General features: G+C 43.7%; 1 protein-coding gene across 1 annotated transcript in view; it reads left to right on the top strand.

The window, feature by feature from the left end:
• Nucleotides 1-17,401, top strand: part of LOC126456606 (monocarboxylate transporter 12-like) — a 596,637-nt gene that overhangs the window by 391,244 nt on the left and 187,992 nt on the right. The window contains exon 2 of the mRNA XM_050092349.1: nt 15,369-15,671. Within this exon, the coding sequence (XP_049948306.1) occupies nt 15,455-15,671 (217 nt within the window). The 5' untranslated portion in view covers nt 15,369-15,454. The remainder of the gene's footprint in view (nt 1-15,368; nt 15,672-17,401) is intronic.

The following is a 17,401-nucleotide window of genomic DNA, read 5'->3' as shown; positions in this document are numbered from 1 at the left end:
CCAAATTGACTCCGGCCAGCCCGGCCCGAGTATGCACGCCGCCCGTGGCGCACTGTCGCCGGCAAGTGGACGCCTGGCCCCGGGCTCAGCCAACACCACCTAGACTACAGGGCTGCGCGCATACTTGTGACGTCACATACTGGTGGCCGGGTCTGTATCGGAACGCTCCTGTTAAGCACTCTGCAGCTATACGAACTTTACGAGATTTAGAGCTGAGACCGCATAGGGATTCTCGCGCTTTCCTCTTCTATATGGCCTTGCAATGAAAATATGAAAATTTATATCAGTGCGTAAAGTAACTGAACAAAACTGCCCTATGTTATTTCAAGATGTAAAATTATTTTGACGATTTGCCTTAAATACGAATTTCTAGGCTTGAATACAAACTGTAATTTTAAATTCTGTCTTTTACCTCAGGGGCCGGCAGCGGTGGCCGTGTGGTTCTAGGCGCTGTAGTCCGGAACCGCGGGACTGCTACGGTCGCAGGTTCGAATCCTGCCTCGGGCATGGATGTGTGTGATGTCCTTAGGTTAGTTAGGTTAAAGTAGTTCTAAGTTCTAGGGGACTGATGACCTCAGATGTTAAGTCCTATAGTGCTCAGAGCCATTTTACCTCAGGGTGCTACGTTTTCTTGCAGCAAAAAAATCGGCAATATGCAATAACAGGCAGACGTTTTCGGTTTTAAATAAACCAGCTGGAGCTCCTACAGAATTTAAGAATTTGTTTCCCTGGTTATTTTCGAAAATTTTCCTCTCCACTTCAAAATTTGTTGACCTCACACGACACTCAAACCATTCGGGGAAATGGAGCACCTCCTGACATTATATTTAATAAAACAAAAAACCCGAAAAAATATTTTTTTCCCTGTTTCTCCAAAACTTTAGAACCTTAAACATGAAAAGACTGTTTCTCCTATATCCTTGACTGAAATTCATCTCACAGAGTGCTGTTAATTTAATCACAATGCACTTACATCGAAATTCTGCTTTCTATACCGCTTAATCTGTCGAACACTGAATTCATTAAAGCAATTTTCTAAGGTAGTTTACTAAAATTGAAATTATTTGCGAATGGCTGTGTATGTAAAACTGAGCAAAATCATTCTGCAGCTCCTCCAAATAAAAGTACTGGAAAATCAACAATCTGGTAGGAATGATAAGGAATACTAAACAGTTCCGAGTCACACAAATTAATATAACTAGTCTGTGTGACAATAGTTGCAAATATGAGAGACATTTCACAGCCAGCTTCGTATTAACCTCGCAGCAATGGTCCAGAATTAAGAAACAAATTATACTCGTACATGATACATAACTCCTTTAAAAACAATTGGCAAATGTGGTGCAATGGAAACAAATAAGACGCTATGAATTTTTTGTCATTTACTTACCATTTAATGATGCGTAGACACAAATTCCTGTCTGGGAATAGCTGCAATCCAGCGATTTCTCAACTTCACACATTTGGGAAATCGAAACATGTGCACTTTCATGCCTTTTTGGGATTTATAATTTCCCTGGCAAAAGGGAACGCAACACTTGTATCCCATACTTCGAAGAACTGAAGGTTAATACTGTATGAAATATATATATCACTTCCACGTGGCACACACTTTCAACACAACATACACGCCAACAGGACTGCCGACTACGGATAAGATGGCCAACAGTTTGTGACGTCACGTGCCAATATGGCCGCTGTGCGTAGGCCTTGTATTTAGAAGGCTTTGGCTCAGCGCGGGGAAGGAACGGCCCTCCCTGTCTGCAATCGTCTCGCTGAGCCAATGCTCCGTCAAGTCACAGCGCAGCCAAATAATACGGAGCTCGGAGTACATTGTTAATTTTTGCCAGCGTACTGGAGCAGAGCAGCAGCGAAATTGTGTCTTTTAGCTTCCCGCATACTCAGGCAAAGACTTAGTCCAATAATTTTTCACGGTGTCTTTTAAACTGCGCCTAAAAAGATTGGCGTCCGGGAAAGGACTTGGAAAGGTTCGTTGATTCTCTTGTGGGAACTTCGCAACTTGCCCGGCAGACAGAGGAGCTGTGATGTACTGATGAACAGAACTGGAAATGTTTCAACAAGAACTGGAATGATAATAATTTATTTCATTTTCAGTCTGACAGAATCTTAGTAAACCACAATAGAAAAGCTAAAAACCAAATAACAACTACGGAATTTTGATATTGTGTCTGTTTCACACGATTAGCTTACTTCAAACTAACGTAATAAAATATTTTTCATCCTTACGGATCAGCATACCGTACATGTAATGTACGTAAGACGCACCGTCATATTTACTAAAACTCCCGGTTTATCGTCGTACATAAGTGACATCCCTCCACCCACCCCCCCCCCCCTCCCCGCCCCCTCCACCGTTGATGGTGAGGTTTTTGTTCTTCAGACAGCCGTACTATAGGTGTAACCACAAGGGAGGGGTATCTGTTGAGAAGCCAGATAAACGCAGTTCAGAAGCCTTTTCTATAGTTCCAGGGGCTACAGTCTGGATGATTAATTCATTTGGCTTTTTGACATCAATAAAAACGGTCTTGCTATGCCGGTGCTGTGAACAGCTGAAAGCAAGGTGAAACTGCAGCCGTAATTTTTCAAGAGGATATGCAGCTCTACTGTGTGCTTGAATGATGATGGCATCCTCTTGGGTAAGATATTCCGGAGGTAAAATAGTCCCCCATTCCTATATCCGGGCGGAGCCTGCTCAGGAGGATGTCGTTATCACGAAAAACAAAAATAGCGTTCTACGGATCGGAGGGTGTTTTAATCGGCCAGGTAGGTTAGAAAATTTAAAAAGGGAAATGGATAGATTAAATCTAGATAGAGTGGCAATTACTGAAGTTCGTTGGCTGGACAAACAGTGTAAGCAGTCTGTTTAGGTTCTTATATTGGTAACGCCACGTAGCGCTCTGTATGAAAATCACTGGCTGTGCTGTGTGCAGTCTGTGGCTGGGTGGCATTGTTGTAATATTCGCCATTGTAGTGTTGGGCAGTTGGCTGTTAACAGCGCGTAGCGTTGCGCAATTGGAGGTGAGTCGCCAGCAGTGTTGGATGTGGGGAAGTGAGATGGCGGAGCTTTGAGAGCGGATGATCTGGACGTGTGTCCATCAGAAACAGTAAATTTGTAAGACTGGATGTCATGAACTGCTATATATATTATGGCTTTTGAACACTATTAAGGTAAATACATTGTTTCTTCTCTATCAAAATCTTTCATTTGCTAACTATGCCTATCAGTAGTTAGTGTCTTCAGTAGTTTGAATCTTTTATTTAGCTGGCAGTAGTGGCGCTCGCTGTATTGCCGTAGTTCAAGTAACGAAGATTTTTGTGAGGTAAGTGATTTGTGAATGATATAGGTTAATGTTAGTCAGGGCCATTCTTTTGTAGGGAATATTGAAAGTCAGACTGCGTTGCGCTAAATGTATAATTTTTCTAAGGGGACGTTTCAACAGGACTTCTGGTCGGATGAATACAGAATTATAAATACAAAACCAAGTAGTGGTGATTCAAGTATAGGTTCAATAATGAATAAGAAAGTAGGAATGCGGACAAGCTACTACGAACAGCGCTGTGAACGCATTACTGTAGTCAAGATAGGCACGAAGCCCACCACAGCAGTACAAGTGATGATAAATGTTTGATTGGATAAAACAAATTATTCAGATCGTTAAGGGTGACGAAAATTTAATAGTGATGGGTTACTGGATTTCGATAGTAGGAAGAGAAGGAAAAACAGTAGCTGAAAATGGACTTGGGGAAAACGAGCGAAACAGGAAGCTGTCTGGTAGAATTCTGCACACAGCAAGATTTTATCATCACTAGCACTTGCTTTAAGCATCATGATAGAAGGTTGTATACGTCGAAAAGACAGGGAGACGTCGGAAGGTTTTGATTGACTATGTAACGGTAAGACAAACTTTTCCGAACCATATTTTAAAATGTTGTAGTAAGAGATTTCCAGGAGTAGATGTGGATACTGACCAAAATTAATTGCTTACCAACTGTAGACAAAAACTGAAGAAATTGCAAGAATGTAGAAAATTCAGGGGATGGGACGTGGATAAGCTGAAAGAACCAGAAGGTGTTGAGAGTTTCAGAGGGAGCGTTTGGGGACGATTTGACAAAGCACAGGAAAAGAATACAGCAGAAGAAGAATGGGAAATCTTGAGAGATAAAATAGTGAGGGCGACAAAAAGACAAGGCCTAGTAGAAATCCTTAGGTAAAACATGAAATATGGAAGTTAATTCATGAAAGCAGAAAACATATAAATGCCGTAAATGAAGCAGGCGAAAGGGAATACGCCTGAAAAATGACATCTACAGGACGTGCAAAATGGAAAAGCAGAAATGGCTAAAGGACAAATGTACAGATCACTAGGGGAAAGAGAGATACAGCCTGCATGGAAATTAAAGAGTGAAGAGAACCACCTGCATGAATATCAAGAGCTCAGATGGAAAACCAGTCCTAAGGAGTACGTACAGGGTTTATACAAAGGAAGTGTACGGTACTTGACGGCAGTATGATACTGCGAGAAGAATTTGGCAGAGCACTGAAAGACCTAAGTCAAATCAAGGCCCCGGGAGGAGACGACATTCCGTTAGACCTGCTGATACCCTTGGGAGAGCCAGCCATGACAAAACTCCTCCATCTCGTGAGAATGATGTGTGAAACAGGTGAAATACCCACACATTTCAAAATGAATATAATAATTCCAATTTCAGAAAAAAATGTTCAAATGTGTGTGAAATCTTTTGGGACTTAACTGCTAAGGTCATCAGTCCCTAAGCTTACACACTACTTACCCCAAATTATCTTAAGGATAATGCCTCCATGCCCGAGGGAGGACTCGGACCTCCGTCAGGACCAGCCGCACAGTCCACGACTGTAGCGCCTTAAACCGCTCGGCTAATCCCGCGCTCAATTTCAGAGAAAGCGTGTGCTGACAGTTGTAAATATCACATTTAATAAGTCATGGCTACAAAACAAGCAGAATGGAAAAAAAAACTGGTAGAAGCCGACCTCGGATAAGAACAGTTTCGGTTCTGGAGAAATGTAGAAACACGCGAGGCAGTACAGACCTTAAGACTTCTTATAGAAGGTAAGCTAACGACAAGCAATCCTATGTTTCAGCATTTATAGACTTAGAAAAATCTCTTGACAGTGTTGACTGGAATATTCTCTTTGAAATTCTGAGGGTAGCAGAGGTAAAATACAGGGAGCGAAAGGCTATTTACAAGTTGTACAGAAACCAGACGGCGTTTATAAGAGTCGAGGGGCATGAAAGGGAAGCAACGATTGAGAAGGGAGTGAGAGAAGGTCCTAGGCTATCTCCTATGTTATGCAATCTGTACAGTGAGCAAGCAATAAAGGAAACAAAAGAAAAATTTAGAGTAGGAATTAAAGTCCAGGGAGAATAAATAAAAACTTTGAGGTTTGCCGATGACATTGTAATTCTCACAGAGACAGAAAAGGGCTTGAAAGAACAGTTCAGCGGAATGGACAGGGTCTTGAAAGGAGAACGTAAGATAAAAATCAACGAAGGAAAAACAAGGACTATGGAGTGTAGGCGAATTAAATCAAGTGATACTGGGGAAATAAAATTAGGAAACGAAACACAAAGTAATAGGTGAGTTTTACTATTTGGGTAGCAAAATAACTGATGATAGCCGAAGTAGGGAGGATATAAAATGTAGACTGGAAATGGCACGAGAAATCTTTCTGAAGAAGAGAAATTTGGTAACATTAAGTATATATTTAAGTTTCAGGAAGTCTTTTCTGAAAGTATACGTGTGGAGAGTACCCATGTATGGAAGTGAAACAAGGACGATAAACAGTTCAGACAAGAAGAGAATAGAAGCTTTCGAAATCTCGTGCTGCAGATGAATGTGAAGAGTAGATGGGCCGATCTGGTAACTAAAGAAGAAGTACTGGATGGCAAACAAATGTGTGACACAGCCAGACTAGATGAAGGGGTCGTTTGATAGGATATATTGTGACACATTAATGGATATCCGGATTTTATGCTTGGGGGGGGGGGGGGGGAGAAATGTGGGAGATAGTAGAGGGCGAAGAAGAGATATATACAGCAAGCAGACTCAGAAGGATGCAGGTTGCAGTAGTTACTCGGAGATGATACTTGCACAGGATAGAGTAACACGGATATTTGCACATGGAGAGCTGCATCAAACCAGTCTTCGGACAGAAGATCACAACACAAGCAGCATAGGCAGTAATTAGCTTCTCCTCCCACTTCTAGCGCTACATGAATGGGTCCTCTATGTGTAACTTAAAAGGTGAATTCAGTTTTCTTTTTAATAATAATTCTGCATATAATTGTAATTATGTTAAGTGCAAGGTGTATGAACATTACAAAGTTGCATATTACTCAAAATGCACTTCAAAAGTACAGTGTATGCATCATAAAACCACTTACGAACCAATAAGCAAACCAAAATTTATAACAGTCCGTAATACCGCTTCAATGTAAGTTCCGCTATTTGACTGAGTGGACTGTCTATTCTATTGTACAATCATGATTTCGGCCTTGAGCAGTATTATACGACTGTGACCCTAGACAATGGAAACATTATCATTCGTAATACGATTTTTTACATTCAAACAGTTTTTTTGTCATTATTCTTGTGATTAGTGTGATGCGACCCGTCAAGAATTCCTCTCGTGCGTCAACCTTCTCATCTCAGAATAAAAATTGGAACCTTCATCTTCAGTTATTTGCTGCATATATTTCAATCTCTGTCTTCCCCTACGGTTTGTGCCCTCTACAGCTCCCTCTAGTACCATGGAAGTTATTACGCAGCCGGCTACGGTGGCCGATCGGTTCTAGGCGCTTCAGTCCGGAACCGCGTGACTGCTACGGTCGCAGGTTCGAATCCTGCCTCGGGCATGGATGTGTGTGATGTTCTTAGGTTCATTAGGTTTAAGTAGTTCAAAGTTCTAGGGGACTGATGACCGCAGATGTTAAGTCCTATAGTGCTCAGAGCCATTTGAAGCATTTTTTTAAGTTATTACGAGATGTCTCAACAGATGTCCTATGATTCTATCCCTTCTTCTTGTCAGTGTTTCCCATATATTCAGTTCCACGCTGATATCGCGGAGAACCACCTCATTCATTACCTTATCATTTCACCTATTTTTCAACATTTGTCTGTAGCATCACATCCGGAATGCTTAGATTCTCTTCTGTTACGGTTTCCTCACAGTGCATACTTCGCTACCATACAACGCTGTGCTTGAAACGCACATTAACAGAAATTTCTTCCTCAAAGTAAGGAGTATGTTTCATATTAATAGATTTCTCCTGGCGAGGATGACCGTTTTGCCAGTGCTAATCCGCTTCTTACGTTCTTCTTCCTTCATCCAACATGGGTCATTTTGCTGCCTGGGTAGCAGAATTATTTGACTTCGTTTACTTCATGATCCCCAGTTCTGACGATAAGTTTCTCGCTGTTCTCATTTCTGCTATATCTAATCACTTTCGCCTCTCTTCGATATACTCTCAATCCATGGTCTGTACTCATTAGACTGTTCATTCCATTCAAGAGATCTGCAATTCTTCTTCACTTTCATTGAAGATAGCAGTGTCACCAGTGAATCTTATCCCTGACTAACAACAGAGTATGTAAAAAAGAAAAATCTAGTTTAATGTCTAGAACCAGTACAGCAAGCATCTGAAAGACGGCCTCGATGTGTGTCGATCTGGACAACACTGCACCTCACTGCGGGCATACGGAGCATGTCCTGTGCACGACGGTTGGTTGGTTGGTTTGGGGAAGGAGACCAGACAGCGTGGTCATCGGTCTCATCGGATTAGGGAAGGATGGGGAAGGAAGTCGGCCGTGCCCTTTCAGAGGAACCATCCCGGCATTTGCCTGGAGTGATTTAGGGAAATCACGGAAAACCTAAATCAGGATGGGCGGACGCGGGATTGAACCGTCGTCCTTCCGAATGCGAGTCCAGTGTCTAACCACTGCGCCACCTCGCTCGGTACTGTGCACGACGACTCCCGAGCTGTAGCTAGGCCGTGACGTAGTGAGCAGGTTATTTCCAGGGACGCTCCACGCAAATTTCACAGATTTTTGTATGGGAGTAAAATTCGCTAGCAGGTGTTTTTATACATTCAGTTCTCACAGGTAGAGGTCTGCACGGTTATGAATATCGGTTTTTGTTGTTCTTGTTGTAAACTATTCATTCTCTGGTTAGAATTAGCTCTTCAAGTGGTAACCTATTGTAGAGTGTGGAACTTTTCAGCAAAATATCATGTGAACTTGTAATGGGGCATAGGCAGTACCAATTGGAAATGTTTGCATCGGGGTCACCGGTTCCAACATTTTCCTCACAACCAAGCAACAACTCCGGAAGACTTTGTTCAAAAGTGGGCTATGGGACCTTTTTGGCCGGCCGGTGTGGCCGTGCAGTTCTAGGCACTTCAGTCTGGAACCGCGTGGCCGCTACGGTCGCAGGTTCGAATCCTGCCTCGGGCATGGATGTGTGTGATGTCCTTATGTTAGTTAGGTTTAAGGGGCTCCGGAACGCCCTATACTTGCAATGTTAAAATAACGCTTATAAATTACATCTTTCCTCACAAAATATTTGCGGTAGGAAGTCGAACTTTTTACAGATTATTTATTGGAATATGGGCTACAACTTAACACAGGGATTTTACAAAATTTTAGTTCAGTTATTAAAGATGATTTTTTTTCAATTGTAATGAAAATTCACAACATGTTTTTGCAATTTTTTATTTATATATTCAAAAATATACAGTTTTTTGGAAAAAGGCTGTGTTAAATTATGCAGAAGGTACTGTGTAACATTTACTGAAAGTTTGAAACAAATATGTTTGGAAGATCCTTAGAAAACATGGAATTAGTATGAGAAAATAAAAGTTTTGGGAATCGAGCGACAAAGATTGGATTAACTTTTTAGTGCATTCCAGGTCCATAGGATAGATTATCTTCATCCTCTGCAAACTCCTCCTCCAGCTTCCTCTTGTTCCTCCTCCTGTTTACTCTTGCTTGTTTTTCTAGACTCTTTACAGCCCTGTCTGCAGCCCGAAGGCGTTCCTTGTCTAAAGCAAGCATCGCTCGTTGTTGTGTTCGTAGATTTTGCTACCATTTTCTTCAGTTGCAGTTACTGCAACACTGTTCCAAAAGGTGGTCATGTATGAACACTTATCACATTTCAGTTGTATTTCACTAGCAAGTCCTACGTGCTTTATTATGGAGAGTTCCAGACCAACTTCACTACAATGAATACATCTTACACAGTTTGAAAAAATTCCTTTGAGAACCGACATATCAAATATTTCATTCACATCCGATTCGCCCATAAAACATTCATAGTTTTGACTCATTGAACCAAGCTTCTTCTGTGAAGTATTTTCTTTCCCACTTTGACTGCTATGGACAGGTGTACTTGAGAGGTTCGGTTCACTCACTTGGTTATCGTCTTTATTGTTTACAGTAATAACACATACCTTTGGCTTTCCAACATTTCTCCTTTTCTTAAAAGCCTTCAGAGGATTTCTATCAACTTTACTTTTACTCATTATTATACTTCAACAAAACAGAGACTCAAAAACAGAATTAATTACGAATATTTTGGAGATAACGATAGAGTAAATAAACATGAAACAATCGACAATCACACCAGCGATATACGAGGGCAGTTCAATAAGTAATGCAACACATTTTTTTATGAAACAGGGGTTGTTTTATTCAGCATTGAAATACATCAGGTTATTCCCCAATCTTTTAGCTACACAACACTATATTTCAACGTAATCTCCATTCAATGCTACGGCCTTACGCCACCTTGAAATGAGGGCCTGTATGCTTGGACGGTACCATTCCACTGGTCGATGTCGGAGCCAACGTCGTACTGCATCAATAACTTCTTCATCATCCGCGTAGTGCCTCCCACGAATTGCGTCCTTCATTGGGCCAAACATATGGAAATCCTACGGTGCGAGATCGGGGCTGTAGGGTGCATGAGGAAGAACAGTCCACTGAAGTTTTGTGAGCTCCTCTCGGGTGCGAAGACTTGTGTGAGGTCTTGCGTTGTCATGAAGAAGGAGAAGTTCGTTCAGATTTTTGTGCCTACGAACACGCTGAAGTCGTTTCTTCAGTTTCTGAAGAGTAGCACAATACACTTCAGAGTTGATCGTTTGACCATGGGGAAGGACATCGAACAGAATAACCCCTTCAGCGTCCCAGAAGACTGTAACCATGACTTTACCGGCTGAGGGTATGGCTTTAAACTTTTTCTTGGTAGGGGAGTGGGTGTGGCTTCACTCCATTGATTGCCGTTTTGTTTCAGATTCGAAATGATGAACCCATGTTTCATCGCCTGTAACAATCTTTGACAAGAAATTGTCACCCTCAGCCACACGACGAGCAAGCAATTCCGCACAGATGGTTCTCCTTTGCTCTTTATGGTGTTCGGTTAGACAACGAGGGACCCAGCGGGAACAAACCTTTGAATATCCCAACTGGTGAACAATTGTGACAGCACTACCAACAGAGATGTCAAGTTGAGCACTGAGTTGTTTGATGGTGATCCGTCGATCATCTCGAACGAGTGTGATCGCACGCTCCGCCATTGCAGGAGTCACAGCTGTGCACGGCCGGCCCGCACACGGGAGATCAGACAGTCTTGCTTGACCTTGCGGCGATGATGACACACGCTTTGCCCAACGACTCACAGTGCTTTTGTCCACTGCCAGATCACCGTAGACATTCTGCAAGCGCCTATGAATATCTGAGATGCCCTGGTTTTCCGCCAAAAGAAACTCGATCACTGCCCATTGTTCGCAACGCACATCCGTTACAGACGCCATTTTAACAGCTCCGTACAGCGCTGCCACCTGTCGGAAGTCAATGAAACTATACGAGATGAAGCGGGAATGTTTGAAAATATTTCACAAGAAATTTCCGGTTTTTTCAACCAAAATTGGCCGAGAAAAAAAATGTGTTGCATTACTTATTGAACTGCCCTCGTATATTGAACCATCACAGGTTAGTCACAACACATACTTTATCTCACATCACTAAAATGTACCTGATGAACACGGACGTTAATAATAACACCATTTGACAGCAGTTTAACAGCGCCACAGTGGGTCACGCCCATGTAGAACACATTTCAAAAAAAATTTAAAAATAGTCATAGTCTTCGGAATTGAATAAATTATATATCTATTAAAAGGTAATAGTCTGCAGATTCAGAAAACGCAAAAAAGTAAAAATTGAACTTTTCATGATTTTGAGCCATTTTCGGAGCCCCTTAAGTAGTTCTAAGTTCTATGGGACTGATGACCACAGATGTTAAGTCCCATAGTGCTCAGAGTCAAGCCATGGGACCTTTTTGAAATATAAACATCACACAATACGACACAAGAAAAACTGAAATTCTGTTGTACGGGTGTACATATTAAAGACGATGACTTGTATGACACATGCAGTGCATGTTTGTCGCTGCTGAGATACCCACTGAAATCCTAATTAATTCCATTGTAGATAAAATTCTGCACCGATATGGATACCTGCAGGTGTATTTACTTATATCCACCATTATAATTAATTGTGGTTGGATGCTGAACGGGAGTTACAATATTACGAATGTCGCCTATTAACATTTCATTCGGTCAATCACAAATATTATCGTTTTAAGTTGACATTCTTACCCATTCGGGATGCAAAGCCACAGTATTGACTTATATATACTGTGTGCTCGAGGGGATATGTGTGTTGTTGACACGCACAAGAACTAATTTTGGCAGCGCGCGTCCTTCGGCAACTTTTACACGTGCGTCCAGTTTCCATCATTCCAACGTCTGCCTCACGTCTAAGTCATACCTAGTTCGGCTGCAGTAGCACAGGCCACACCCATACAAAAAACTCTGTGCTAAGGCTTTTTGTAAAAAGTGTTCAAATGTGTGTGAAATCTTATGGGACTTAACTGCTAAGGTTATCAGTCCCTAAGCTTACACACTACTTAACCTAAATTATACTAAGGACAAACACACACAGCCATGCCCTAGGGAGGACTCGAACCTCCGCCGGGACCAGCCGCACAGTCCACGACTGCAGCGCCTTAGACCGCTTGGCTAATCCCTCGCGGCGCTAAGGCTTTTGATCATTGTTTTAAGATAGTCCACCATCACTTCGTAGAATGGCTACTGGGCACACTCTATGAGAGCTAGCTCTTACCAGTTTCGATCTATCGGTACTAGCTCCTTAGCGACCTCTTTGCTTGATCACTGTGACAAATTTAAGCCTTCGGTGAGTCGGTTTGCTATTTTGGGGCGGTCCTTTTCTGTTTGAAAGTAATATTCCATTATTCTTGGCCACTTGTTGGTTGGAGTTGGTACGATAAAGTAGAAGAAGCGTTGTGTCCTGTGTTCTTCCAGGCTGTTCAGCATACATAACAATGCATGAGAAATCGGGTGAGACCAACTCGATTTATTTAGTATGACGAAATTTAGTCTTGCGTGACGAAGTGAATTTCGGAATGTTCGCTCGTTTTACTCCTTGAGTCGGTATCAGATTAAGTGCTTACGCGAAGTAACAGGCGCTAGTAAGTTGTCATTATAACATATCTGGAAGATGGTTATTGCATAAAAATCCGATTGTTTCATTCCGTGTGTGTGTGTGAGTGAATGAGTGTGTGTGTGTGTGTGTGTGTGTGTGTGTGTGTGTGTTTGTATTAAACCGGGGTCCTAGAAACGAGGGAGAGCCTTCGACCCGCCGTAGCCCTCAGTGGTTCACAACCCCACAACAGGCCACAGCGGTCCATCCACCCCACCGCCTCTCCACACCGAACCCAGGGTTACTGTGCGTATCGACCCCCAGTGGACCCACTCGGAAGTCTCATACCAGACAAGTGTAGCCCCAAATGTTTGCGTGGTAGAGTAATTATGGTGTATGCGTACGTGGAGACAGTGTTTGCGCAGCAATCGCCGACATAGCGTAACTGAGGCAGAATAAGCGGAACCAGCTCACATTCACCGAGGCAGATGGAAAACCGTCTAATAACCATCCATAGGCTGGCCGGCACACCGGACCTCGACACTAATCCGCCGGGCGGATTCGTGCCGGGGACAGGCACGCCTTCCCGCTCGGGAAGCAGCGCGTTAGACCGAGCGGCTAGCCGGGCGGGCTTCACTTCTTGCTACTATAAATTCAAAGACGTTATCCTCTCCTGTACTGCAAAGATTTGTTTTTGAAGAAATGAGAGTCACGTATTTTAGGCGGTGTTGCTTGGTTTGTGAAGTTAAATGTTGAAGTTATAGGCTGAAATATCCCTATGGTGTGTAAGGCTTTTCTCTTTCTTCATTGATGTAATACTGGTTGTTAAAATCACTTCTCCGTTCCGTTTTACCAAAAATCAAAGCACTCTTTGTTTTAACCTACTTGGTAGTGCCACGCTGGCTGGGCGTCGTCTTGTTGTCTTACATAAATAGCTATGTGTGTGAAAGCCATTTTGATTAATAGACGTTCGGCCACTGAACCGCGACTCAGAAACAATAGTAATGAACAGAAATTCTGCCATGCCAATTAGGTTTCAGGTGCTGATGGAAAGTCAAAATGTGCTGGATTGCTGAGTGCTACTATTAGATGCTGTGTTGTGGTGTCTCGTTTATATAGAATCATGTTACGTGTGATAGGAGTTACTATTTCTGCACGATCTTTCTACTAATTAACTACGAGGAGAGTGCCACACTGCACAGTTCGACGCTACAAGCAGAAGGCGTGTTATGGTTTAAAGTAACCTGTTGCATTCACGAAACAGTATGCCTCGGTTCGATTCCCGGCTGTGTCGGGATTTTTATCCGCTCAGGAACTGGGTGTTGTGTTGTCCTCGTCATCGTGTTGTCTTCATCATCATCTTATCCACCGGGGTGGCAACACGAAAGGCATCCGGCGACCCCTTAAACTAACCTTGCCAAATCAAAACATAACCATGCCGACCCTGCGAAAGTGCGGGACGAAGGTACAAGGAAAGAGAGAGTTAGCCAGAAATCTACCTGAAACATTAATTTCCACGTTTTCTGAAGTAACAGATTTTTCGTAATTCATTTCCCATTTAATGGCGGAACTGAAATTAACACTACCTTTTCTACGTCACTGTTATCTGATAGCTAGGTACATGAAGTAATGATTTTTTCTGTAAATTTCGTAAAATTGATGGTAACAGTAAGAAACTTTTCCACTAATTACAGATTCCTGTTAATTGTATTTAAATGAGCTGTAGTTGACTACATGGATGTGCTACATTTTATGTATCTCGTGTATAGTGTTCTTGACACAATACAGACCACCGAAAGTTGTGTTTTAACATTTGCTATCCTGTGAAATGTGTGTCGTATAATACATAAAAGCGTGGTACCAAATACTACATATAAAGGTTCCCCTAGTATGTCCTACCATATGCGCTAATGTAATGAGGGCTTATTTCTCAGCCGCGCGGGATTAGCCGAGCGGTCTTGGCGCTGCAGTCATGGACTGTGTGGCTGGTCGCGGCGGAGGTTCGAGTCCTGCTTCGGGCATGGGTGCGTGTGTTTGTCCTTAGGATAATTTAGGTTAAGTAGTGTGTAAGCTTAGGTTCAAAAAATGGTTCAAATGGCTCTGAGCACTATGCGACTTAACGTCGGAGGTCATCAGTCGCCTAGAACTTAGAACTAATTAAACCTGAGTAACCTACGGACATCACACACATCCATGCCCGAGGGGGATTCGAACCTGCGACCGTAGTGGTCGCTCGGCTCCAGACTGCAGCGCCTAGAACCGCACAACCACTCCGGCCTGCTGTAAGCTTGGGGACTGATGACCTTAGCAGTTAAGTCTCACCGAGCGAGGTGGCGCAGTGGCTAGCACACTGAACTCGCATTCGGGAGGACGACGGTTCAATCCCGCGTCCGGCCATCGTGATTTAGGTTTTCCGTAATTTCCCTAAATCGCTCCAGGCAAATGGCGGGACGGTTTCTTTGAAAGGGCACGGCCGACTTCATTCTCCTCCCTTCCCTAATCCGATGAGACCGATGACCTCGCAGTCTGGTCTCCTCCTCCTAAAAACAACCAACAAGTTAAGTCCCATAAGATTTCACACACATTTTTGCTTATTTCTCACTATTTGTTGGAGTTGTCTACGCTTCTTCACGCACACATAAACACACACACACACACACACACACACACACAGTCATAACTTGCTTATCGTAGAGAATGTAAGACGAAATATGGACTGCCTGGTCAGACGTAAGCTTGGCCTCATGGCATTAATGTTGCTATGTTTACAACAGATGAATGAATGAATTTGTTGGGGGTTGGTGTTGCAGACCCGCAACGAGCGCGGTCGGCGTCCGGCGTGGCGGCGGCGCTGCACGACGACGAGGAGACGTGTCCGGCGATCTGCGAGCGCGACATGTTCAGCCTGCACCGCAACATCCCGGCGCTGCGGCGGCGCGACGTGGACACGGCGGCCATCCGGCAGCACTACTACCCCGAGGGCGGCTGGGGCTGGGTCGTCTGCGCCGCCGGCTTCCTCGCGCGGCTCCTCGCCGCCGCCGCGCAGTTCGCCTTCGGCCTGCTCTACCTGTACGCCGTGCACCATCTCGCCGACAAGGGCCGCGTCCTGCCCGGTGAGTCGAGTCGAGCGGCTGCTCATTTCTGCCGGCTCCACTCTCCCTCCCCAACCACCTGTCTCTCCTCCTCATCCACTCTTTCTTACGAGGGCGTGCAGTAAGTAATACAACACTTTTTTAGGCCCATTTCGGTTGAAATAAAGCGTAACCTGTTATGGGACATTGTAGAATATACCCGCTTCAGCCTTTGTAGTTTCACGAAGTAACGAAAGGTAGCTGCTCTATACGTAGCCTTCTAAATGGCGTCTATAACGAAGTTCCAAGCAGAGATTGAGTTTCTTTTGGCGGAAAACCAGAGCACCGCAGATATTCTTAGGCATTTGAGAGTGTCAACGGAGACGTGGCGTCGAACGAGAGCACTAGCTGCTGCTGCTTATTTATTTATTTTTTAATGACCCACCGTCTAATTTCTTATGGTGAGTCGTATGTTGCCACTTAGCTGCTGTGACTGGGTCCGGGGTCCGGTGTGACTGAAAGTAACACCACACCGGCTCCCGACCCCACTCACACCGTTGCCCGTGTCCCGCCACGTGGAGGCGGGCTCTATTTGTTTACATCCATTTAATATCTTCTTTTTGCGCAGCATTAGAAAAACTTATAACTAATATAAAATCAAGTGAGATATTAATAAGCAAAACGAAATTAAATATTTAGAAAGAAGGAAGGAAGAGAATTGAATAGAGAAAAGATAGGTATAATATTGCCCATCACCTGGTTGTGGGCGGCGGCCCGGGTCTCGGAATGACCCTCAAGACGCTGTCCATCGCTCACCATGCCTTTAACATCTACCATGCTAAATACTAACTTAACTAGAAGATATTAGTGTACGTTAAAGCTAGAAACTAAGACTAAGACCTCCATGTCCAGCGTGCTAAACTATTTACGATATACAATAGAGAGGTAACTGATTTTGTGCTTGGCTCGAAGTTGCTAATGAAAGGGTTCTTGTGGTAATAGTAATAAGGGTAATGACGCTAACGGTTTGCGTTGAACCTACAAGGCTCCTAGTAGAGTACATCAGGCGCAAGCACCTCCCGGCCCCGCCGAAAACACGACCTGAACGGTGGTTTTTCCCGATCTACCATAGGTATCCGTCGAGTTGGGCTCAAAAGAGAGGAACCACAATTAAGATCCTTCCATCCAGGCCGCTCGCCGCCTCTTACCAGGAGGCGTAGGTCCCTTAAAGAGGTGCCTAACTTTAAGCTTCAGATCAGAAGTTATTAGTATAGTGGAGGTTAAGGTATCGGTTGTGTAGGTTGGTTGTACAAACAATTCATGCTGAGCCAATGCGACTTATAATGATACGTTGTGTGGCAGTTAGCACCTTCCGGCCCCGCCAGCAACACAGCCTGAACGGTGGTTTTCCCCGATCTACCATAGGTATCAGTCGGGTTGGGCTCAAAAGAGAGGGACCACAATTAAGATCCTTCCATCCAGACTGTGCGCTGCCTCTTAACGGGAGGCGTAGGTCCCTTGAAGAGGTGCCTAGCTTTAAGCTCTTATTAGACATGGAGGTGCTGTTAACTTTTTACATATAAGGTGCAATCTGGTTTTAGGATTGTGTGTGACTTGTGCACCTCATGTCGGTTGTTCCAGACTGTTCTTTGAAGTGGTCTTAGTTGACACTATGGATCACGCAGAGCACTGCCAGTCGTTGGGTGAGGAGCTTGTCATTATCGGTACACGATCGCGCAAACCTATGCATTCTCCCTCGTCCTGGGCGATAG

This window comes from Schistocerca serialis, chromosome 2, assembly GCF_023864345.2.
Source record: "Schistocerca serialis cubense isolate TAMUIC-IGC-003099 chromosome 2, iqSchSeri2.2, whole genome shotgun sequence".
NCBI lineage: Eukaryota > Metazoa > Arthropoda > Insecta > Orthoptera > Acrididae > Schistocerca > Schistocerca serialis.
This window is presented reverse-complemented; position numbering and strand designations above follow the sequence as displayed.